Below are 26,956 nucleotides of genomic sequence, written 5' to 3' on the forward strand. Positions count from 1 at the left end.
CCTAAACAATAGAGTACATCCCTTATCTCCTCCCAAACAATCATACATATACAATTTATTTAAAAATGTGTCATATACAATGACTACCAAAATTCACACATTCAAAAATTTAATCAAACCGTCATACTCAATGACAACCAATGAAGGATTTGTTTCAATTCTCCTAGTCCACATGCAACTTCTATAACAGTCATAGCTATCCTCCACCGATAGCCCAAAACATATGTTTCTAAATATATATATATATAGTCTCCAAAATAGATAAACTGTCCATATTTTCATATGTGAGAGATTACAAATATCCAACTCCACCAATTTCTAAGAATTCATTCTCGTCATTTTACAAAATCAAAACCAAATCCATCCTCTTTGTTTTACAAAATCAATTCCATTGGTATCAAAACCATAACTCAACTCAATTTCACGTGATTAGTCTAAAACAAAACCAACACCGTGGGTACTTCTCCTTTTATTTTCTTTTGATATAAACATAATCATACGACCCATATTAGCAAAATATATAAAGATTATTCAACTTCCTCCCTTTTAAAAATCCATTATATCAATAACATTAAATTAGGGTTTTCCTCCCTATATACACAAACATAATAAATCATTTTCTCTAATAACCCAACGACAAGCAACTTTACAACTCCAATCACAAATTATCACATCCTAGGTCCTCTTTTAACAATTAACAAATTATCAATTTGTTGTATTTAAATATAATCAACCTAACACAATTTAATGCTCATATCATAAGACCCAATTTAATCTAAACAACAACCAAGTTCACAAAATTTCGACCTCAACACCAAATCTTAGATCCTCAATCATGATTTTCGGAAAAATCCATAACAATATGATTTTTATGCAATAAAAATTTACCACATATCTATCTATAAAAGTGATATTGAAAAAGATCAAAGAAATCCCTACCTCTTGAAGCGAAGAGAAAACAATCCAAAAACCACCGGCGATGAAACCACGAACCACTCGGACCAAAAGGAAGCCCTTGAAGAGATCTAAGATCTTTCTCAAAGGACCATGGTGAAAAGATCACTCTAGGTGAGTAGATCTAGAGATCTTTGAGCAAAAAGTGATTTTGGAGAAGAAATGAGTGACTCACGGTTTGGAGAGGGGAGAAGAGAAGAAAAAGTAAAGAAAAGGTCGAGGGACCTATTTATAGTGCTAGGTCAAAGTAAAATGAAGTCTCAAAGTCAACTTAAAAGATCAAGTCAAAATCCCCAAAAAGTAGGGCTCAAACCAGACTGAAAAGTCTGAAAAAAACATGCAGGTGTTGACCCCTGCAACACAGGTGTCGACCCCTAAGAAGAAAGCTGGAACACTTTGTTTGACAGCAACACACGTGTCAACCCCCCCCCCCCCCCACCCCCACCCCCCAGGCTGGTGTCGACACCAAAAAGCAGCGGGCAAATTCTGGACAAGGGTCGACCCTTGGCACACTGGTGTTGACCCTGGTGGCCAACAACAAAAGGAAGGTGTCAACCCCAGAACAAGATTTTTAAGTTCCCAAACAACTTTTCAGCGTGAACGAACAATCCCAATAAGTTTAAATCAATTTTCACTCATTGAAAACCAAGATAGAACAACACCAAAGATTCCCAAAACATAATAAACGATTCAAATACACTTCCCAAAAGTTTTAAATGGGTAAGAGTGCTACAGGGCCCATCATGTTTGGTAAATTTGTACTTTTAAGAGAGTTTTTTTATTATTATTATTTATTTTTAGAAATTACAACATCAAGCCAACTTCATCAAAACAATTACAAATTCGTGGAATGTTTATGATTTTAATAATTAAAATTTATAATTTTATCATTAATTTGAAGAAGAAAAAAATCATCTTTCAATTGATATGTTATTTTGCTCTTTTTTTTTTTTTTTTTGAGTCAATTTGAAGAGACCTTAAAGTAGAAATGGCACAAATTATGTTTGAAATGGATTTGTAATGGCTTATTCCCAAGGCAGAGTAAATGAAGAGATGACAAGGGCGGGTGAGAGACGAGTTAATTTTATATATTGAAAAATAATAATATTAGTAAAAATTATAGATAATATGGTATATTATTGATAATAATTTATATTTAATGACAATGGTCATATATAAATTAAAAAAAAAAATGAGTAAAAATTAATATTAAGTAAAATATTTTAGTATTTTAATTTTATTATAATAAAAAAATTAAATATAATCGGGGTGGGGTCGAGTATGACGGGGTGGGAGAAACAAAATCCATCCCCATTCCACTTCTTCAAAAGGAGAAAACCTGTGTGAAACTATTTGCACCACATTTTATTTTTTTGTCGATTGTGGCCGATTAATTATGGCCAAATTCAATTATGGTCTATCGATTGAAATTATAAACTATTTTCAAAAAATAACATTGACCATATTTGTTTTTATTATTTTTGTTGACGGGTATGTTGTCATAGCGTGACAAGTATGATAGTAACGTGGCATGGAAGAGATGATGATGTGGCTTGAAAATATTAAATAAAATTACTAAAGATATTTGTTGAAATCAATTAGAAACCATATGCTAAAATTGGGGAGTTTTAATACCAAGTCAAAGCACAAAATTTGCAAGTAGTTCCTATGAAGATATGAGATATGGTTGAGTGGAGCAAAGATCAAGGAAGATCATGGATTGATTGCTACAACATGAGGTGGCCAAGCAAGTATAAAAAGGGGACTTGAAGAATGAAAAAAAGAAAAAGAATCAACCATCAAACACACTCGTGTAGAATTATTTTGGAGTAGTTCTAAATTAGCATTTTAGGAGTAGATTAAACTAGTAGTTTTTTCTAACCCCCATTTATCTTCTTTTCTTTTATCGATTGCAGTATTTCTTCAATCTTTTGTTCTTGTTTAAGTTCTTGTAACTAGTGACAAGTGACAATTCATTCGAATTAATACATATTCTTTTTTGTTCTATCTCTTCTTTGCCTAAGTACTTCCATCTGTTTAAGGTATAGAACTCAACCATAAAGTTTCATTTTTATTTGTGTTTACTTAGAGGTTGGTTTGAGTCTGTTGATCAAATCATTGTTGATTAGACTTGAACTAAATTTTTACTAACAGAAACGGAGCAGGAGAAAATGACCATCCCAAATTACGAGGCACATTTTAATAATTTGTTTCATTTGTTTTTGTGTAGATTTTTCAATTAAGAAAAATATGAGACTAATTTGACAGCCAAAACTATAAGATTTTTTCAAATTTATTTTTAAGAAATAAACATGTATGATTTTGAAAATAGATTATTGATTTTTAAAAACAGCAAATGTGATAAAATCATATGATTGTTATTTTTATCAAATCAACATTTTATTTTTAATAAATAATTTATAAATAAAAAATTAAAAATTAAACCAACTGAATCATCTAAATAATTTATTTTTTTAGAAAAGAGTACAAGAGTTTTACAGCTTGGCATTTTGAAGTACTTCGGGTCATGTATTCGGGCAAAAAAAACATGACAGCTCACTCATCCAAGGAAAATTATTAAATATTTTTAGAATATTAGATGATATTGTTTATTTAGCACTTTTAGCAAATAAAAAATTACAACGCACGACTATATTTTTAGTAGCTTTTGTTAATTTTTTTTCTTTAGCAAACTTTCTTTAAGTCAACTTTTTTGTTTTTAAATTTTTTGTTGTTTTTTTATTATTATTTTTTTTTATTTCTTCTGAATGTGAGTTTAAAAATTTTTGCTACGAAACATCACTTAAGTAATACCATGTAGTGCTACGATACTATTAAATAATACTTATTCATTTATCATGTAGGTATAATTCGAATATCAAATGATTGGAAAGGAACATTAATTAATTTTCCTGACTAATAAAGGGTAATTGAGAAATTAAGGGATTCTCATAGTAGCAGAAGGTACAACTTAGATAAGCACAATGAGGCTACTTTTAGCATTTGAAATTCATCGTTTCATTGCTTATTACAATAAAATGATAGTGAAAAGAAAGCTTTGCACAAAACAAAAACAAAAAAATTACACAAAGAAGTATCTCCACTGTGGGGACTTCTTATTTCACAAATAAACTTGTTTAAATTAAAAATTGAAAAACAATGCCAAAAATGCCTTCAAACTCAACTTCAAAAAATGGAATTACTTATTCTTGTTGAAATTCAAGCTGATGCAATATTCAGTAAGTTGCAGGCCTTAAATAGTATGGGTTGAGGCATAGGTGGCAACGGCTGACTTAATAATGGTGCGGTGGTGGTGGTGACTTATAGTAGTATGGAGGTGGTGGTGATGGAGATGGTGGAGGAGGAGATTTGTAGTAGTAGGGTGGTGGTGGTGACTTAACTGGTGGAGGTGGTGATTTGTAGTAGTATGGAGGTGGAGGCGGTGATTTCACTGGAGGAGGTGGTGATTTGTAATAGTAGGGTGGTGGTGGTGACTTCACTGGTGGAGGTGGGGATTTGCAGATGTATGGTGGAGGTGGTGACTTCACTGGAGGTGGTGGTGATTTGTAGTAGTATGGAGGTGGAGGTGGTGTTTTAACTGGGGGAGGTGGTGATTTGTAATAGTAGGGTGGTGGTGGTGACTTCACTGGTGGAGGTGGGGATTTGTAGATGTATGGAGGAGGTGGTGACTTCACTGGAGGTGGTGGTGATTTGTAGTAGTAAGGAGGTGGTGGAGAAGGAGATGGCGGAGGTGGTGATTTGTAATAGTATGGTGGTGGCGGTGATGAAGATGGCGGGGGTGATGAAGATGGCGGGGGTGGTGACTTATAATAGTAGGGTGGTGGAGGTGATGGCGATGGTGGTGGTGGTGACTTGTGGTGGTGGAGATGGGGTGGTGACTTGTAGTAATAAGGCGGAGGAGGAGACAGAGAATGTGGTAGAGGAGATTTGTAATAATATGGTGGAGGGGGTGATGGAGATGGTGGAGGTGGTGACTTATAGTAATAAGGTAGGGGTGGAGATGGAGATGTCGGTGGAGGTGACTTGTAGTAGTAGGGTGGTGGCGGCGATGGAGATGGTGGAGGTGGAGATTTGTAAATGTACTGAGGTGGTGGTGATGGTGATGGAGGAGGTGGCGATTTGTACATGTAGGGTGGTGGTGGGGATGGAGACGGTGGAGGTGCAGATTTGTAAATGTAGGGAGGTGGTGGCGATGGTGATGGGGGAGGTGGCGATTTGTAAACGTAAGGCGGTGGTGGAGATGGTGAGAGTGGGGGTGGAGACTTGTAAATATAAGGAGGTGGAGGTGGTGAAGCATAAACATAAGGCGTATTAGCAACAACACTAGTTGCTGCTAAGCAAAATACCAAAGCATAGACAAATTGAGGCCATTGCCTCAAACTCCCTAGGCTTCCCATTTCGATCTCTATGTTGGTTTGTGTCTTGGATGTTGAGAGTGAGAGAGTACTATCCCCTTTATATACTAATCCATGGGATTGACTTTTCGCAATGATAATCTCTATCTGTTTATTATGGCAAACAGGCTGGAATTAGAGGATAAAAATTAATTAATCAATACTAACCCAAATATCAAATTTTCCACATTTAAAAAAAAATGTCTATAAATAAATCTGTAGACTCATAAATTAATTACAGAACTAGGTACACAACGTATATAAACAAATAAATTTCTTCAAAACTAAATCTACATATATTTTTTATGTATCCGATACTGTAATCAATTTTTGTATTTGTAACAGATTTATTTTATTTATTTGTTTTTAATTTACCTATTATGGGAAGGTGGTGTGCCACTAAGATATGTGAGAATTCGGTTTGGGAAGGTCACCATATAGGGCCATGAACAAGTCAAGATCTGGGGTGCGTAGATAAGCTCATGTGTCGCGTATAATTTTAATTGCTAAAATTTGTAAAATTTTTCACTGATCTGAAATTATTTTTACAAATATCTACCGATTTGTTATTTCCTCAATAATTTATCTCCACATAAATACATATATTTAGCTTTAATTCAATTTGCACTCTTGCTTCAAATTCATGTGTTGGGTTAATTAGATTTGCTATAATTCATGTCATGATATTGGCTTGTTTTGAAAAGTAGGTTAAAAATTGACTTTTTAATTTTTATAAGCTTTTTTTAAAAAAATGTATAAAAAAATAAAAATGTGATGTGATTTGATATAGGTTAAGTGACTTTTAACCAAATTTTCAAAATAGACCATTGTCATATTTTTACGGTGAAATAAATATTTTATTTTGCTTATCTCCACATATCATTTATGTTAGTTCTAATTGTTTTAGACTAATAAAAGAGGATAATCACGAAACAAGATGATTAAATTTAAATTAAATTAAATAAAGAATATCACATCATTATATATAAAAATTATTTTTAAATAAATTAATTTTTTATTGGACACAGTACAAGAATATGCATTCATCATGGATTAAGTTTATATTCAATTCACTGGCATAGTAATAATATATTATATCAATTTAGAAACTTGGTTAAAAGTTATTTTTTGGCTTTTAACATATTTTGAGTTAAATCACCTCTCTATTTTTTTTTTTTACATATTTTTTCAAAAAAATCAAAAAAAGCCGTAATTCAATTTTTAATCCACTTCTCAAAAAAAAAAAAAAAAGTTTTTAAAAGGGGCAATTACATTCTAATATAGCTTTATAAAAATAATTACATATACATAATAAATTTTATGATTTTAATTATTAATATTTATAAAATTTATTATTGAATTTGCAATTTTTTTTTTTTTAAAAAAATGTTAATGATTTGATATTTTTCCTTTTTAAAAGACTCTATTCTATTCAATGATTTTGTAACAATTGTGACAAGGTTGCTATCGCTCTCTTTGACTCTGGTTCTCTATTCATGATTATTGTCTATGGAAGCAAAGCATCAAAAAAAATTTCCCCTCTTTTTCTATATAATAAAAAATTAATTATAAATATAAAAAGACGTATTTTAAATTAAATAATAATAATCTAACATCAAGCCCATAAAATTGACCACTTAACTTCTCAAATAACTAGGTACATAAATGGCTAACTAAATTAACCTAATTGCTTCATCAATTCATCTTTTAAATTGTTAAAAATTGCAAAATTATCAAATGATCACAAGTTATTTCGAATTGATAAATATGGGTTGTGATTAATTTCTTAACTGAAATTTGCAAGCATCTAAAAAAAATAATGTATGATTCAAAATACTTTTTTGAATAAATTTTGATTATTTTTGTAAATGCATAACTTTATTCATCATGTTTGTTTTCATTTTTTTGAAAACACTTTTCAGAAAATTCTGCTTTCTTATTTTTCTTATTTGTTTTTGTTTTTTCTTAATTTTTTAATATTTTAAGCATTTTTTTTTTAAATTTTTAGACACACCTAACATAAATACATTTAAAAAGTATAATTTTTGTGAAAAAAAAAAATCTTTAAAAAATTCACTAAATACCAAAATATAAAAAATACGAAAATTCGATATATTTGTTGTATTTTTATATTTATTAATTTTTTTAAAAAAAAATTTACAAATATTTTACTTTTTCGATACATTTAAATAAGGTGTATCTAAAAAAAGTAAAAAATACTTAAAGTTTTAAAAATATCACTAAAAATAAAAAAATACAAAAAATAAAATACATAATTTAAAAAAAAAAAAAAAAAAAAAAAACTGAATTCAGAAAGCTGAAACCAAACTAACTAAATTATTATTTAATTATAGGTATAGAATGGAATAAGTCAACCCTTTCTTGTCTGGTTTTTAAGGTGTGCTTTTATTTAATTATCTTTTGCTTGTCGTTTTAATTATTGTAATTATTATTTTATGCTTTTTCTTGTTTTGTTATTTTTTGTCAAAGTTATTGTCTGTCTTTGAAAATAAAAATTTTCTTTTCTTTTCCCAAAAATATATATATATATATATATATATATATATATCCAATCTAGAAACTTGATCAACAAAGTTGTGCAAGTTTGGCAAGGAAATCAAATAATTTTTGCATAAAATTGTTCCCCAGATTTAACATATGATTTTGTTTGCTACATTAATTTTACTGATTATGCAAAGCAAGATTTTATGTGTGTACTAATTAATAAAAAAAAAAATGAAAAACTCTATTTTTAAAGTTCACCATGCCAGAAGAATTCGGGGCTTCCCTCAAGCAATGCATGGGGTTTGAGAGATTTTTATATGAAAAAATCTATACTTAAAAATTAAATGGAGAGTTGAGATTCAAATGATGTGTTGTGAGTTTATGTAAAGATTAAATTTCAATCACACATTCATAATTTTAGATAAAATTTTTGTTCTGAGTATGGAATGTGATTACTTTTATGTATTCATTTTTTATTTTTATTTTTAGGAGATAACTAGTTTTGTTTGTGAGAAACTAGAAGACAAAAAACAATAAATTAGAAAATAGAAGAAAAAAACAAGAAGTTAAAGGAAATTCGATGTTCATTCATAGGCAACACTTGGCAAAGCTATATTTATTTATTTTGATATTACACTTGGTAGTATTTGATTCATTATAATTAAAGTAGAATAAAAAAATTATTTAATTTTTTTAAATGACTATTATTTTACAATAATAAATATTTTGATGTACGGATTGTTCTTGTGAACCATATACCCTGTAAGAGCACATATTGAGAAAACAACCAATATCGAATTTTGGATGACTTTTGTGTAAGAGTATCCATAAAGTGGCCCATATGCTACATGTTTTGTTTTGTTTTATTTATTATATATATATATATATATATATTTAATCAGTTTAATGAGTAATGAGTAACTAACGTGAAACATGTCTACTACCCTATATGATGGTTTCATGAAAAGGTACAACTTTCCTGATGGGAAGTTATCAAGAGTTACACTTGGATCATGGGTTCAAACCTATCTATATATGCTTGTGATAGCTATCAAAACATAGACGTTGTTTGTGAATAGAATATGTTTGAAATTCTGTTCCTTCAACTTTTCCATACGGTTCTGTACAAGTATTTTTGTGTTTTGTGAGTGGTTTTATTTATACATTCAAGACTTGGTCAAGAATAAGATTCAAAGATTTGAACATCATGGCATGAGTTTTATTGAATTATTTTAATTCTCACAATTGATATTAAAGCCTCTTCATGTTTTGTTGTTTAGCCTTATTGTATTTTTATGGAGGCCATTACGTTATACATACCACCATGAGCTCTTAGGCCTTATTTGGGAACAGGCTAATTTAGTAATTTTTTGGCTATTTGGCTAAAATACGAGCTAAAAAAAATAGTATGTTTGGGATGACTTTTTAATTTTTTACGAAAAGATGTGCAAAAAGTAGAGAGAAAAGAGAATCTTTGACTTTTTGGCATGGGTTGTTGGCTTTTTGGCTAATTTAGTAACTTTTTGACTTTTTGACTAAAAATGAAGATTGCCAAACGAGGCCTTAGACCTTTGTTTTGATTTTTCTTGTGAAGAGAATCTATAACCTAGAGACCATTATAATAAGTTATATATATACATGTTTGATATTCTACTTCTTAATGGTGGATTTTAGATTTATACAACAGCCATTATTATACGAGATTTGTAGTTTCACTTGTATATTTTTATACTATTTAAAGATTAACCTTTGAAATCAATATAAACATTTATTGTTTGGTTTATCTTGTTAAAAAAAAAAAAATCTGAAACATGCTGGTTAATTTTCTCATTATTAGAGATAAATTGTTGCATGATATATATTAATTAGAGGTAATAATAGAATTCATCTTGTTTTATAATAGTAGTGTTTATATTAATTTAGAAGTGTTCCTATTTTAAATTTGCTATGTTTTGAAAACCTATTGTATATCATTAAGTATGAGTTTTCATTAATTGACACACATTGAAAACCATTTTGTACAAAATCTAGAAATTCTCATGCATTTATTTGGGTCCATTCAGTTAATTTTAAAAGGCATAAAAGACTTTAATTTATTTCTAGATTTTTATAAGGATATGATATTAAGGATGTTTTTTTCATTATAGTTGTATGTTTAAATAGTAAGTAAATTCATTTGAATTTCATACCGTAAACTATCTTAACATGTCCTTTAAAAGCATTATAAATTTTCATAATAATTGGCATGCTCTCTAGTATAGTGTAACACCACATTACATGTATCAAGATTATTTATTCCATGAAAATTTATGTGAAATAAGAGCATTTATATACTGTTTGTTGGACTTACGGAATTTATCTTGGTCCAACTTCTAAGCAAAATCTAGTATAAAGTTGAATTACATGTGTTTGTTCTTGGGATTTTTTATATGATATTACTCTGATTGCATGTGTTATATATTACGTACTTGTTGTGACCATAAGGATTTGCTCACATTAATAAATTATGCCATAATTAAAAATTTTATTCTGTTTTAACAGTAGCCACAACATCTTAAGACATAAAGATGTAGTGATTCTCAGTATTTTCATCACATAAAGTTAAAAAAAATTAATTTGGCATTTTTATATTGTAATTATGTTTTATAAATAATTTCTTGGTCCCACAGGAAAGTAGTTATTTATGAAATTTAATTGGAATAAGATAATGGATTGGGTATTAAAGGGATTGAACACTCTAAACCCACATGTATGAGTTTTCTTTTCCTTGAATATTTCAGAATTCATTAGTCTTATTATAAAGTAATAGCAACTCTAATAAAGTTTAGTAACCTCTACCCACATGAAGGTTTTATATTTGTTATTGAATTTGACATTGGTTGTTTCAGACTATAGTTATTGTTTCAAAGCGTTAATGATGTTCTTGGTAATTCCAGTGATTTCTACCTTTGTACTATCTAATGAGTTTTCTTGTATTCCATTCTTGAACGGTGATAATTTTTCAAACTGGAAGGAAAAAATCCTTCTAACATTAGGGTGCATGGACCTTGATATGGCACTCTGTGTGGATAAACCTCCTGAACCTACGGATGAGAGTTCCTTTGCAGAAAAGAGTGCTTATGTAAGTGGGAGCGATCTAATAGCTTAAGCCTAATGCTCATAAAGTCACATTTCAGTCAGAGCAATAGGGGATCAATCCTACCATCTGATAAGGTCAAGAACTACATGAGGGCTATTGAAGAGCAATTTGTTAGTTTTGAAAAGGCATTGGCAAGCACCCTAATGAACAAACTATCATGAATGAAGCATAACAATTCTAGGAGTGTGCGTTAGCACATTATGGAAATGAGGGACATTGCAGCTCGTCTTAAGTCCTTAGAGATTGAGATTTCTGAGCCATTCCTTGTCAATTTCACACTCAATTCTCTTCCTATGGAATATGGAACACTCCAAATTTCTTACAACACACAGAAGGAAAAATGATCTATCAATGAACTTTTGACTATGTGTGTTCAAGAGGAGTGGAGATTGAAGCATGGAAAAGTGGAAAGTGCTCATTCGGCAACACATAAAGGAATGCAATGGAAAAAGGGCAAAGGTGGTAAGAAATAGAAGAAGCTTGGCAAAGTGCCATTTAAAAATCATGGCAATAAGGATGCATGCTTTTTCTGCAAGAAAAAGGGTCACATGAAGAAAGACTGCCCCAAGTATAAGAAATGGCTTGAGAAGAAAGGTAATCTCATTTCTCTTTTGTGTTATGAATCTAATTTTGTTAATACTCATCAATATGAGTAATGGATTGATTCGGGTTTTACAATTCATATTGTTAATACCATGCAGGGCTTCCTCAGCCTAAGGAAACTGACAGGAAGTGAACAAGGCATCTATTCAGGCAATGGGATGTGTTCACACGTCGAAGCTGTGGGAACTTTTAGACTTGTTTTAAATGGTGGCTTTGTTTTGAATCTTGAAAACACTCTTCACATTCTATCTTTTTCTAAAAATTTAATTTCTGTTTCTAGACTAGTATCGTTTGGATTTGAATTTCAATTTGTTGGTACAAATTTTAGTTTGTTTAAAGACTCTATTTCTGTAAGATTTGATACTTTAATTAATGGTCTGTACAAATTAATTTTGGATTCTGTTTTTGAACAAAATCTTTTAACCTTACATGGTGATATTGGCATGAAGCGTAATGTTGTTGATGAGTCCTCCTCTATACTTTGGCATAGGAGATTGGGATATATCTCCATTGAGAGAATAAAGAGGTTGGTTTCCGACTCTTGATTTTACCAACTTTGGTATTTGTGTGGATTGCATAAAGGGAAAATAGACCAACAAGACTAGTAAAGGTGCCAAAAAGAGTGAGGAAATTCTTGGAATCATACACATTGATATTTGTGGACAATTTACTTCACCTTGTTTGAATAGTCAGAGATATTTTATCTTATTTATTGATGACTATAAACAATACATGTATCTCTACCACTTATTTGATAAGGCCAAGGCACTTGATGCCTTTAAAGTTTATAAAGCAGAGGTAGAGAAACAAATAGAAAAAAAAAATTAAAACTGTGAGGTCAGACAGGGGTGGAGAATATTATGGGAGGTACATAGAATTGAGAGAATTACCAGGTCCATTTAATATTCAATGCCTGGCGCACCACAACAAAATGGTGTTGCTGAAAGAATGAACCGAACACTTATGGACATGGTAAAGAGTATGCTTAGTTATTCTAATGTGCCTATAAATTTGTGGAGTGAAAATTTGAAAGCTGTTGTGTATATCTTAAACAGAGTTCCATCCATGGTTGTTCCCAAAACACCATTTGAGTTATGGAAAGGATGGAAGCCAAGTTTAAGACACTTACAAGTTTGGGGTTGTCCAGTTGAAGTGAGGGTGTATAACCCACATTTAAAGAAATTAGACCGTAGAATAGTTAGTGGTTTTTTCATAGGCTATGCGGAAAACTCCAAGGGCTACAGATTTTATTGTCCTTCAAATGCACTTAGAATTGTTGAAGCTAGAAATGCTAAGTTTATTAAGGAAGTTGACCCTAGTGGGAATTACCCTCGAAAGATAGAGTGAGAGGAATCATGGGATCCGGATACAACACCCGTGAATATAGGTGAAATGGTTGTCTTTCAAGATAATCAACCTGATATTCTTGAAAATCAACAAATTCAAGAGCTTCCACCACAAGCGAAACAAGTTAACATAGAGCCTGTAGCTCAAGTCCCAATTGAGACTACAGAATTAAGGAGATCCTCACGAGCTAGAAAGTCAGCAATTTCTAGTGATTATTTTGTATACTTAATGGAGTCTGATTTTGACATCGGACCTAAAGATGATCCTATTTCATTTTCCAATGCCATGAATAGGGATGATTATAAATTATGGTATGATGCCATGAAGGAAAAGTTGGAATCTATGACTAAGAATCAAGTTTGGGAAATTGTCAAGTTGCCTAAAGGAGTTAAAGTTGTTGGCTATAAATGAGTCTTTTAGACCAAGAAAGACTCAAATGACAATGTTGAACTATATAAGGCCAGACTTGTAACTAAAGCTTTCACTTAAAGAGAAGGCATTGATTATCATAATACCTTCTCTCTGGTTTAAAAAGAAAAAGGTTTATTTGGAATTATCATGGCATTAGTGGCTCATTTTGATTTAGAGCTACATCAAATGGATGTGAAAACGAAATTTATAAATGGGAATCTTGAGAAAGAAGTATACATGAAGCAACCTGAAGGTTTTTGTTCTGATAAAGATAGTCACTTAGTTTGCAAGCTCAAAAAATGCATATATGGACTAAAACAAACTTTCCGACATTGGTATTTAAAGTTCCACAACGTTATTACTTCATATGGTTTTACGGAGAATGTTGTGGACAACTGTATATACCTTAAGGTTAGTGGGAGCAAATACATTTATATGTGGATGACATTTTACTTGCATCTAATGATTTGGGATTGTTGCATGATACTAAACATTTTCTTTCCCAAAATTTTGAAATAAAGGATATGGGTTAAGCTTCTTATGTCATTGGCATAGAGATTCACAGAGACAGGTCCAAAAGGACATTAGGATTGTTTCATAAAGCCTATATTGAAAAATTTTTGGAGAAATTCAAGATGAGTGATTGCACTCCTAATGCAGCGCCCATTTTAAAGGGTGACAAATTCAATTTAAATCAATGTCCGAAGAATGATTTGGAAAATGAACAAATGGTTAGCATTCCCTATGCATCTGCCATAGGCAGTTTAATGCATGCTCTAGTTTGTTCATGACCTGACATTGCATTTGTAGTTGAGATGCTTGGAAGGTACCAAAGCACTCTAGGAATGGAACGTTGGAAGGCTGCAAAGAAAATCATGAGGTACTTAAAGGGAACCAAAGACTACATGCTTACTTACAAGCATGTTGACTGTCTTGAGGTAGTTCGATATCCAGACTCAGATATTGAGGGTTGTCAAGATTCCAGAAAATCCACTTTAAGATATGTCTATCTGTTAGCAAGCAGTGCTATTTCATGGAAGAGCGCCAAAGAGACGATAATTGCATCGTCAATAATGGAAGCAGAGTTTATAGCATGCTTTGAAGCAACATTACAGGCTATTTGGTTAAGGAATTTTATCACAAGGCTTAGAATTGTGGATTCAATTTTTAGGCCATTAAAGGTTTACCGTGGTAATTCGGTTGCAATTTTCTTCTCTAACAACAACAAAAGTGGCAACCGAAGCAAGCATATTGACATAAAGTATCTTGCTGTTCGAGATCGTGTTAAGAAGTAAGAAGTCAGCATTGAGCATATTCGCACCGATATGATGGTTGCAGATCCCATGACAAAAGTTCTTTTTGTAAAGGTATTTTCAAAACACGTTGAGGGCATGGGGCTAATTGGTCAGCTCAATAATTTTTCTAGTTGTTTTGTTTTTTTTTACTTTTTCATGACATTTTGATTATTTTTAAAGAAAAACATCATTTTGTGCACCTAAAGTATTTGTGATGCTATGCAGTCCGTTGGGACTATTGATCCATGGGGATCATTGGACCAAGAATAACTTATTAGAAGTAATTCATAAAGAATGACACCACATAAAATTGAGAATATCATACAATGTAATACATGGAATGAAATACTCAATTGATAGAGTATAACTGCCATGATTCGTGTATTATGACTCTAAGGTTTGGGTATTTTTTTTTAATGGCCATAATCAGTTTGTTAGTTACCCGAAAATCAACAAAATGTGTTATATGTGCCAAGTGGGAGAATGTAAGAATATCCATAAAGTGACCCATATGCCACATGTTTGTTTTATTTATTATATATATATATATATTTAATCAGTTTAATGGGTAATTGTAGCTTGACTTTTTGTGCCCCATTTTGGAAGACGAGAAGCCTTACAGTTCGGACTTTACCTGTGGTTTGGAATATGATTTTACAAGTGTAATGTGAAATAGTGAAAACACAAAAAAAGTCCAAATTCGACAATTCTTTTTGAAAAATCGATGTTTTGAATAAAATGCTAAAAATGGACTGCTTTGTCAGATTTCAGAGTCACCACCCAAATATTTTTGGGAAATTTAAAAAACCCAAGACTCGTGCCAAAGGCCATTAGTCCGTCATCACCAAGTTGTCTCGGCTCGGGAACATAGGTACGAAAGGGGAAGGTTATGAATTGAGCACCCCCCTTGCCCGATCAAAGATCTGCCTCTACTAATCATGATGTGATTCTTATCTATATTATATGCTCTGGTTCCGATTTATTAGGCTAACTTTACTATGTGTTGCACACAAATATAGACTAATTTGCAAAAATTGGAACATTTGATTTCATGTTTGTTTTTTGAAAAGAGTTTATGACTTTGTCGCTTGAAAAAGTGGGCTAAAATGGACATTAATCAAATTATCCCAAGTCAAGCAACTAGCCTTCATCCACAAGTGTTCAAACCGTTTATCATTTAATCACTTAGCCTCATGGTGAACATGTTTTGATATGCCAACAATCATACTCATGCGATATACTAAAGCAAGTAAAGGCTCACCTAGTACTCCAAGCCAAAATAAAAGAGTTAGAAAAATAATGCATGATCCAAACTAATGCAATATGACTAATGCAACACATGCGATATGCAATTACTAGGCTCGTCTACTAATATGGCATATGAATCAATTTGATAGTATACGGTCTAAACACGTATTCAAAGAGACATTTAATTAACGATGTAAGTTAGAATGATGCGCCGAGCTTAATGCATGCAAGACAATGGATGAAAGGCATCAGAGATGCTAAACAAAACATGATGCTTCTAAACTAACCATCATAAGCAGGTAAATAAAAGGGAGAAAGACGTGGGATTGGGAGACATACATGTTATTACAACATTTGCGCCCTCAAGCAGGAGGGTCTGAATAAACTAACTAGCTAAGCTAAGCTAATTACTAGCTATTACAAATCAAATGAAATAATCAACTAAACTAGCTAATTAAACGCGCCGCACGTGAGAGGAGGAAACATGCTGTGAACAATGGGCGCACCTGATGTTTTTAAGCGATTTGCAATCCTAACGCGTCGCACGTGAGAGGAGGAAAGGTGGTGTGAACACTGGGCGCACCTGATGATTTTAGCCAATTTGCAATCCTAACGCGTTGCACGTGAGAGGAGGAGGGGTGGTGTGAACAAACAGGCGCACCTACTATTTTAACCAATTTGTAATCCTAACGTGTCACACGCGAGAGAAGGAGGGGTGGTGTGAACAAACAGGCACACCTGTTGTTTTTAACCGATTTGTAATCCTAACGCATTGCACGCAAGAGGAGGAAAGGTGGTGTGAACAGTGGGTGCACCCGATGTTTTTAATCAACTTGAACAAGTCAACGAAGGAACAAACAAATAGTCAAAACTTAAGTAGGATTATCTCTCCCCGGGAAGGCGTCAGCCCCGGAAACCGAAACCCACAGAGATAATAAAACAAAGTTTGAAGCAAACCAGTGCGATAGGTGCACAAAGTGAACAAGATGATAACTCAACTTAATGATAATACATGTTCCATGCATGATAGACAATTGATGCACAATGTTAATTGAAAGCATATTCTATGCAAGCATACTCAATGCATGAATCATGAACGATGCAAGGCATGCACGCAACACAAGTGTATGTGAAAACGCATATTCGGTGCAACAGAAGAGAACAAATACGTGCTTAAAAAGGATACATCGCATTCATCTAGGTGAGTGGGGCACATTCACGCACTGAAACATAGTTTCAAGTTCCCCCCAGAATCAATCTGAACTCAAAACAAGAACCTTCCATACACCACTTGGGGAAATAGAGGCACAATTTAGCATCAGGACACAAGTGAGGACCACTGGCCATCTGTAGGCCGCAAGGGGAAGCTGCCGGCCACCATTTGTTCTTGCCGTCCACAAATGTGGTCTACTGGCCACCCGTGCCAGTTCGGGGCAATTTTGACTTTTCACAGATGGGTCTTTAAATATACACTTCCATTCTTCATTTCCCCACAAACCCTTGACCGAAAATCTTTTCCCTCTGTCTCTAGGCGCTTCCTCTCTCTAGATTTGTGCTTTATACACGTTTTCTAATGCCTCACGCAAACTTTTTTCATAAAACCCTCTTGATTCTCTACGTCTTGAATCGAACTGAATTTGATTTTGCCACATTTTCTTAGATTTTCACCACTTTAGGCTTGTTCCCCTTGAGCTTCTTTTGGGGTTTCGTGAACTTTCCCGGGTTTTGACTTTTTCTCCCATTTTCTCTCTCTTAGGGTTGACTTTTTTCAAGTTTTCCCTATTTTCTCCATTGTTCTTCATTTTTCACCCACTTTTCACCTACTTTTCCAGATGGCATACGATATTGCACATGAGAGGGTTTCTTTTGATGTCTCGCCTCCACCATCACCCGTTGTTGAGGTGGAGGGGCTAGCGGCGGAGGGTGTTGCAGCTAACCTGGAGGCAGAGTTTGCTCCTGGACTCGAGTCCGAACCATTACCACTAAGGATTCAGTCCTTCGATCTAGAGATGTATCATCCTCACACACATATATTACCGCCCAGAGGCATCAGGCACTTCAGCGACTTTGCACATGGCGTGCCAGTGGTCCTTTTGCTAAGGGAGCCAGACTCCCATCTTCCTTACAACGCCACAGAGGTAAAACTCTATTTTCATGTATTTCTACCTTCCCTCGAATTGTATTTCTTGCATTGCCTTTATTCTGAATGCTCATTTATCACCATTCTTCACCAGATTCACTCTTCTTTGTCATAGGAAGACTCCTGGCCTACAAGGGATAAGGAGCGGTGACGGCCACGGATTGGTACTACGAGCTCTCCGCGGGGGTCTGCGATATTGTCGATGAGGCTGGCTTCGGCCTTTTCTGCTCCAGACTTTCACATCTCATAGCGAGCTAACCTTTTCTTGGAGCATTGGTAGAGAGGTGGTAGGACATCACTGATTCTTTCCACTTCTCTTCCGATTGGGAGATGGCGATGACTCCCTACAACTTCTCCATGCTGACAAGCTTAGGAGTAAGGGGTGATCCGATCCCCTTTCACACAGATACGGGCGAGTGAGTGGCAGCCTGGATCTTCTTACTTGGAGTGCACCCACCTATATCTAGACCAGCGATGGTGCGATACAGCTGGTTTTCTAAGCATTTCCGCGGGAGTGAGCCCGTAACCCTACAGGAGATAGAGTAGTACGCCCGGGGCTTCTTGATGTTCCTCCTTGGTACCACCTTGTTTACGAACAGATGGAATACTGTAGGATTGTATTTACTAAGCACCTTAGTGACCTAGCCCCGGATCCGATTCTATGACTAGGGCGAAGCTGGCTTCGTCACACTTTATGGCTACACGAGCTCCACTTCTTGCATGAGGAGAGAGCAGGTCGGAGGTTACTGGCGAGCCTAGGAGGTATGTACTCCACTTTCTACTTTACATTTATGCGTTTTACTTCACATTTTTAGCTTTATATCTGTTCAACACCTGTGCCTTTTGCTTTGCACTTTCTATATCTGTTGACACTATTGATAACACTGCTGCTGTTTCCTTATAGTTGTGGGTTTACACATATTTTTTGGCCTTTGCTCCAGAGCCTATGGAGGAGATCCCCCTTGTTGTCCCTTACTTACGATGGTACGACAGTCGATGTCGGTGCCAGAGCACTGAGATCTTTGCCTTCTTCTATCGATAGTTTGACACAGTGGTTGCCGACAAGGTAACCCAAAACTCACAGTCATTTTTGCTTTAATCTTGCTCTGATTCGTACTTTGGCAACTGTACATTCTCTATTTGCAGATCATGTGGCAGCCTTGGGCGATGATGTTGGCCGGGGTGAGGGACCAATATGTAGGGTCTTGGGAAATATCTCGTTTCCAGATTCTGCCAGAGGGCCTAATCTGTCAGGCTTGGTTTCTGAGTGAGCAAGTTGTACGTTAGACCATGGGCTCACCTGATCTAGTCATTCTCTTGCCACCCCTAACATCTATACGGACAACAGATAGCCTCTCAATTGAGGCTATTATTCAGTTCATGGTGTGCCTGGATGCGGACTTCTTCAGAGCATAGGGCAATTATGCCACATTCATCCAGATTCATCTGATGCCTCCTCTGACGGGTGTTCATGCAGGCAAGGGAGCGGGAGCTCCTGTGGCAGGTGGGGCGACTCAGGTGACTAGGGTCCATACTCGAGGGGCCCCTCTTGTTGAGTAGATGACCAAATGGCTGGAGATTGCTACTGCGCTCACATGTTGGCAGCTGACTGGGACTCCTTACCAGATTCCGATCGAGCTGGCAGGGGCATGGCATGAGTATGTTAGAGCTCGAGGCACGCATCAAGTATGGACCACACTTTACAATTTGCACCCCATATTTTTCATTTTAGATATGTTTATTCCAGATATTGATAAGTCAAATACATTTGCTGGCACCTATTACGGAGTATGTAGAGAGCCTTCTTGAGTTGGTTGCCTCATTGATCAGCATGGTGTAGAGGAGAGAGATGCTGCTCGGGCTCCACGGTATTAAGGTATTTTCCCCATTTCAGCATGCATTTCATTACTAATTCTGTTGTGCACCACACTGTCATATTTCCACTGAAACATTGGCATCTCCACTGTAGTCTTCCTTAAACTGTATTGATACACACTGTATTCATACACTATACTCATACTGTATCTGGTTTCTACATAACACTCATTCTGCATACTATGCCTGTATCTGATACACACAGTATAGCTGATATGTTGACAACTGTTTTTCCAAATCCCAATTGTGCCAAGCGCACCAGTGGCAGCAGCAGCAGTAGCACCACCAGCACCAGTAGGACCTCCTCTGGTGGAAGAGAGGTGAGAGAGGCATGTCCTAACATGCAGCCGAGACGAGCGTCGCAGTCGAGGCAGGGACAGGGGTGCCCGAGGCTGAAGTAATCCTTTGGAGCCCATTTTGAGTGGCGATGATGATGACTAGGAAAGCGTCTCTGAGGAGATGATGAGTAGACATTCTGAGTTCGAGAGCGGGGACGATGATGCCGGCTTAGGATCAGGGACCGGAGATCACGTCGAGGCCAGCTCCAAGGCAGAGAGTGGAGGCTTAGAGTCTGGTTCTAATAGTAGTGCTGACGAAGATAGTGTCTCTGAGTTCCCTTCGAGGAAGAGGACGAAGAGGGCCTCTTGAGCTTGAGATGATTGACGCTGTTTTGGACCTTTTTTTTTGTTTTTTTTTTTCCTTAGTTTCTTTTAGTTTTGGTAGTTTAGCACATGTATAGCTTCAGATAGGTTTTACTTTTGTTTTTGAAATTTGTACTTCATATATAAGATCCATGATCGGAATAAAACCTTCGCAGTTTTTATGAAAAAAGTTTTGGTTTTTCAATATGAGCACGGCACCACGAATAACATACTTGTATGAAAAAGTACATAAAGTTGAATTTAAACCAAACATGCTTGCAGTGGAATAAAGTTCTTAATCGGATAATGAGCTGACCAATGACAAAAATACAGCATACAACTCGATAAATAAAGCAAAAACAACTCAAACATAGACCTAAAACAACTATACACACTTGCAAATACCAAAAGACTCAAAACAAGACTGAACAAAACAAAGACAAGGACAAAACCAAGCTGTTAAAACTGTTTAGCAAACAGGTGGATGGCAGGCCAGAAGAAGAAGGTTGTCGGCTGCAAAGGGGGGTTGTCGGCCAGAAGTGAGATTTGTAGGCCACAAGAGTGAGATCTACCGGCCACCAATGGAAAAAATCAACAGCAAGCTGACAGTTGACCTCTACTATAGCCTTATTTTCTACAAAAGGTCCCCCTTCGTGATTTCTTCTCCAGAACTTCATTTTAGAGACCGTTTCTTCCATAAATGTAGCCATTTCTTGCCGAGAAACTCACGGATTGGATAGCCACTTTAGACGACACGAAAAAGGTAAATTTTCGGGGTTTCGACATAAACGCGCTTTTTTTCGTTGAGCCGTACTCCACTTTGTTTTCCATTCCTCCATGTTGCGGTCCGATGTTGGGACCCGATTACGCATGTCTTTCGCTTTGCAGCACAAGAGATATGCCCGACTCTTGAAGAATTTCAGGCATTAATGGAATCCCAACGCGATGAGGAAATCATACTTCAGCCCCATTTTGGACATGCCTTAGCCTTGGGACGGATGTGTGGGCTTACTTTGCATGAAGCTCGATCCTTGGCCCATGATGAGAGACCACTAATGGGTTTGGACACTTTTCACCGGCGAGAGACCACTAAGTTTGCGGGGAGTCCACTACTACTCCAGGTACTGTTTCCCACCCTATCTCATATATATTTCTCACATCACTCGACATTCACATTCTATTTTCTCTCAAAGCCCTTTCTTTATTTTTCTCTCAACATGTATCTATCTATTCTTTAATCTTTCTTATTTTTCGTTACTTCCCAGGTTTGTCTGATGGACAAGCAGAAGGTGGTGATCCCTTGCCCAGTTTACTCAACTCGAGCGTACTTTTTTTTGCTAATGCCTAGTGGACTTCCCCAATGAGGGATGGTGGTGCAACTGGATGTGCCACAGGTCTGCAGCAGACATAACTTGGCGTTGTGCCTGGCTTGACTTAGTTGAGATGAGCTACAATAAGACCCGATAGCTGGATGTTCAGTTGATTGGCCTCACACACTGTGTGTTCTATTTCTCCTTTCGGTTTAGACACCAATTCAGGCATGATCAGACTTGCCCAAAGGAGGGGGTAGAATACCCAGCTTCATGCCCGATACGTGCTTCACACTTGACTAGGTACCTCACTACTTAGAGGACGAGAGAGCTCTTGGCCCCTGCCCCTAGTTTCAGTTATGCCCTTTTTGGTGAATGCTTGGCTTGGCTTGAGAACGAGGCACAAGTTGGACCAACTTTAGCTGCGGGGACTTCTGCCAGTATGAGCGGAGAGTGTAGGAACACTTGACTCATGTGCCCCTAGTTTTATTGCTTTGATTTTTCTTTTCAAGTTTTATGATATAAAAGCAACTTCAATTTGTAGCAAAGAGTTGGAGAATGTACTAGATGTTGAGATCAATCAAATTAAAGTTGTAAGCACTAAAATTTTTCCTTTTGGTCCCAAAATGGTCTAAGTTGTAAAAAGTAAAATTTTGAGAAAAATCAACTTTTATTAAAATTTTTCAAAACTATTTTCGAAAATGATCACCACCTGACATGCACAGAATTGATCCTCAAGATGTACAACCCTTAGCTGGAATATCATAACTGCCCCTACTTGCATACCATCACTGTTATACGTTGTACAACAAGTCTTCTTCCAAAAACGAAGATCACAACCAAGCTACGAAGATCACCACCAAGCTTATAAATAACGAACAAAGATGACCTAATCAAACAAATGGATAGGACAGTTGAGTTGGAGATGATTAAGGTCGAACTTCAGGATGAATTTGCCTATGTATCCCAAAGATGGGAATCAGGCCTTACGTAGTTCGGTTCAAGTTCACTCAAGTTTTAACTCTCTCATTTTGCACTCTAATTTTTACCAAAGTCGCCCTTTTGGGATTTCAACCTTGCGAGCTCAGTTTTTCTTTATTTCTAATTTTTCATGCTCTAATTTTTGCCTAGGTCGCCCTTTCGGGTTTTCGGCCTAGCAAGCCTCTCAGGGGTAATATTTCTTCAACTTGTCCATGTTAATCGGCTGTGAAAGCTCTAGACCATCTAGGTCCATGAGAATAATCGCCCCTCCTGACCAAATTGACTTGATGATGTAAGGACCACTCCAATTGGGTCTGAACTTGCCCCTAGGGTCATGGATGAGAGACCGGTTATCTTTGAGCACCATGTCTCCTTGCTTGAGACTTTTGGACTTCACTTTCTTATTAAAAGCCCTGGCAATTCTAAACTGGTAACCCTGGACATGATACAATACCCGCAGCCTTTTTTCATCAAACAACATTAATTCCTCAAACCTACTTTGCTGCCAATCTGCTTCTACTATCTAACATTAGAGCATAACCCGCAACGACGACACTTTAATTTCAATCGGCAAAACGGTCTCCATCCTATAGACAAGAGAATAGGGAGTCACCCTGTAGATGTTCGGATTGAGGTCATGTAGCCCCAGAGTGCAAATGGCAATTTATCTGGCCAATCCTTGTAAGTCTCTACCATCATTTGTAGAATTCTTTTGATGTTTTTGTTTACAGCCTTGACAGCTCCATTGGTTTGTGGCTTATAGGTTGATGACTTATGGAAAGCCACGTTGTATTTCTCAAGCAAGTCTATCACCACTTTCTTGAAGTGCGTACCATTATCGGATATAATCTCATGGGGAACCCCATACCGGTATATGACGTTGTTCTTGATGAACTTAGCCACATGCGATGCTTTTAGCACAGAGTAGGACTGGGCCTCTACCCATTTCGTGAAGTAGTCAATTGCTACCAGGATGAACTCATACCCATTTGATCCCTTTGGTGTAACTGCGCCGATAACATCTATTCCCCAAATAGAAAATGGCCATGGTGAAGTCATGTTGTAGAGCTTTGATGGCAGAACGTTCATACGATTGGCATGAATCTGGCACTTGTGGCATCGCCGCACAAAACCAATATAATCCTCCTCCATGGTTGACCAATAGTAACCTTATCTAAAGATTTTTCAGGAAAGCATCACACCGTTCATGTGGGCTCTGCACTCTCCTCCGTGGATGGCCTCCATAAGGCGTTTTGATTCCCCTTCCTTCACATATAGTTTATGCATTCCCAGATGGCCTGTTTTGTACAGCTTGCCCTCGTAGATGATAAATTGAATAGCCAGACGCCTTATTCTCCTTTTGTCCTTGGCACCTACTCCTGGTGGATACGCCTCATTTTCCAAGAAATTCCAAATATCGTAGTACCAGGGGTTCTTGTCTGAAGCCTCATCTATCGTGGCAATGGTTTCATAAGTCGGTGTGTACTTCTGTTCAATAATGATCGGACGGATCCTGTCCCCCAACAGAATGTCTACCATAGAAGATAGAGTTGCTAGTGCATTAACGAATCGGTTATTCTCCCTTAGCAGATGGGTAAACGTTAACTTCTCAAACCTCAGAATCAGGGTATCCAAAACCTAATGGTAAACCTTCATTTTCTCGCCTTTAACTCGCTGATCTCTGTTGGCTTGAGACACAACCAAGTTCAAATCCCCGATGATGTCCAACCTTTTTGCCCCTAGTTCCAGGGCGGCTTCTAAACCCGCAATACATGCCTCATACTCTACTTCGTTATTGCATACTTTGAACTGGAGTTTGAAGGCTAAGGGTATATGGGAGTCATCAGGTGTTATCAGTAACACACCGATCCCATTATCGTATTGATTGGCTACTCCATCAAAGTACATCGTCTACGTTTTCTCCTCTATTTGTAGAATATCTTCATCTGAGAACAAGTACTCCATCGCTTCATCCCCTTCTATTGGGTGATCTGCTAGGAATTTCACTACAGCTCTCCCTTTAACTGACTTGCATATAACATATGTAAGATCAAATTCAGAGAGGAGAAGCAACCAACGGGCTAGCCTACCCGTAAGCGCTGGTTTCTCAAAGAGATATTTGATGAGATCTAATCTCGAAACCAGGATTAGAGAGTAAGCTAACAGGTAGTGCCTCAACTTCCGAGTAGCCCATACCAAGGCTAGACAAGATTTCTCAGGGGGAGTGTAACGGGTCTCGTAATCCAGCATTTTCTTGCTCAAGCAGTAAATGATTTTCTCCACCTTGGCCTTCAACTCCTGAGCTAACATACACCCCATGGTTGAGTTTGTCACTGACAAGTACAAGATCAGCGATTTTCCTAATTCTGGCGGCGATAACAAAAGCGGGTTCTGCAGGTAGTGCATGACCCGTTCAAAAGCGAACTAACAGCGATTGTTCCATTGGAACTTCTTTCCTTTTTTCAGGAGACCAAATAGTGGTTCACAAGTCAAGGTTAGTTTTGAAATAAATCGTTTTATTAATTTCACTTTACTCAGAAAGCCGCGCACCTCCTTTTCAGTCCTTGGTGGTGGCGTTTCTAAGATGACCTTGATTTTGGAAGCATCTACCTCAATTTTTCTCTGTGTGATTAGGAATCCCAGCATTTTTCCCATTGTTACGCCAAAGGTGTTTTTTTGCGGGTTCAACCTCCATCTATACTCTCTGAACCGCTGAAAGAATTTCTTCAAGGCAGTGTAGTGGCCCTATTGATCTTTGGACTTGACAATCATATCGTCTACATACACCTCAACCTCTTTGTGGATCATGTCGTGCAGAGTGGTGGTTGTAGCCCTTTGATAAGTGGTTCCAGCATTCTTCATTCCATAGTGCATGAGCAATAGGCGCCCTACAGAGTAGTAAAAGTGGTCTTCTCCCTATTCTCGGATGCCATCAGAATCTGGTTATACCCGAAAAACCCATCTATGAAAGAGAGCAATGCATGGCCTACGGTGAAGTCTACCAACTCATCAATATGTGGCAGCGGAAAATCATCCTTAGGGCTAGCCTTATTCAGCTCCCTAAAGTTGACACAGACTTTGATTCTGCCATCATTCTTTAGGATTGGAACAATATTGGCTAGCCACGTTGAATACTCAAATACAAGCAAGAACCTTACCTTAATCTGTTTGGTAACTTCTTCTTTGATCTTCAAAGCCCATGCTGGGCAAACTCTGCGTAGTTTTTGCTTAATTGGCCGGCCCTCAGGGTCAAGACGGATCTGGTGTTGCATAATCTCAGGATCGATTCCAGGCATGTCTTCGTAGGACCATGCAAAATATTTTTGAAATTTTTTAATAAAGCGATTAAACGCTCACATTCCTTCGAAGACAACATGGACCCGATTTGGACCAAGAGCGGATCCTTCTCAATACCCACATTAATAGCAATGATTTCATCTGTACAGGGCTTAACACGCATTTTCTCCACAAAATCAACCAAGTTTTTCAAAGCCCGAGGAATTTCTTTCTTTTCGTTTAAGCTAAAATTTTGGAAATCAAGATCAGTACAACAAACCAAAGGCACAGAGTAGTAAGCAAAATCCACCTCATTCCCATTCAAAAGATTTGGCTCCTCAGTTACAATGGACTCAAAAGAAAAAGAAAAAGAGGACCAAGATAGGACTTTTGCATCCGGGTTACCAGTCCCAGAGATGCCAGACTTTAAAGAACTTGAATCAGATTCCGATCCCAAAGACCCAGTGGAATTAGACTTTGACTCACTATCCAATTCTGAACTGTCGACGATGCTCTTCTCAAATTTCCAGATCAGGAGTAGAGCCTCATATGCATCCACAATAAGACTAGTGAAATCCTCTGCAGGTTTATCCCTGATCATTGAGATAGTAAAACTATCCCCCAAGTTGGCAAACTCAGCTCCAGCAGTAGAACTCACCAGTAAGTCAGCTAGTGCCTTTCCTAACAACTCTTCCTCTTCGATAACCAGGCTCGCAGTTCTTTCCTGATTCATACTAGTGCTTAGGTCTACCTGCTCATTCTCCTCTTTCGGTGACTGGTGCCCGAAGAAGATTTTGAACCCAGGATACCTAGTCT

General features: G+C 36.5%; 1 protein-coding gene across 1 annotated transcript; it reads right to left on the bottom strand.

Annotated features, from left to right (window-relative positions):
- Positions 1–3,932: 3,932 nt before the first annotated feature.
- Positions 3,933–5,422, bottom strand: LOC145820568 (uncharacterized). The gene has a single exon (XM_082916656.1). It carries the CDS (start codon positions 5,370–5,372, stop codon positions 4,248–4,250), a length of 1,125 nt encoding a protein of 374 aa, XP_082772782.1. The 5' UTR covers positions 5,373–5,422; the 3' UTR covers positions 3,933–4,247.
- Between the last annotated feature and the right edge of the window lie 21,534 nt (positions 5,423–26,956).

Source organism: Camellia sinensis, chromosome 2 (assembly GCF_055761805.1).
Source record: "Camellia sinensis isolate YWXY chromosome 2, ASM5576180v1, whole genome shotgun sequence".
NCBI lineage: Eukaryota > Viridiplantae > Streptophyta > Magnoliopsida > Ericales > Theaceae > Camellia > Camellia sinensis.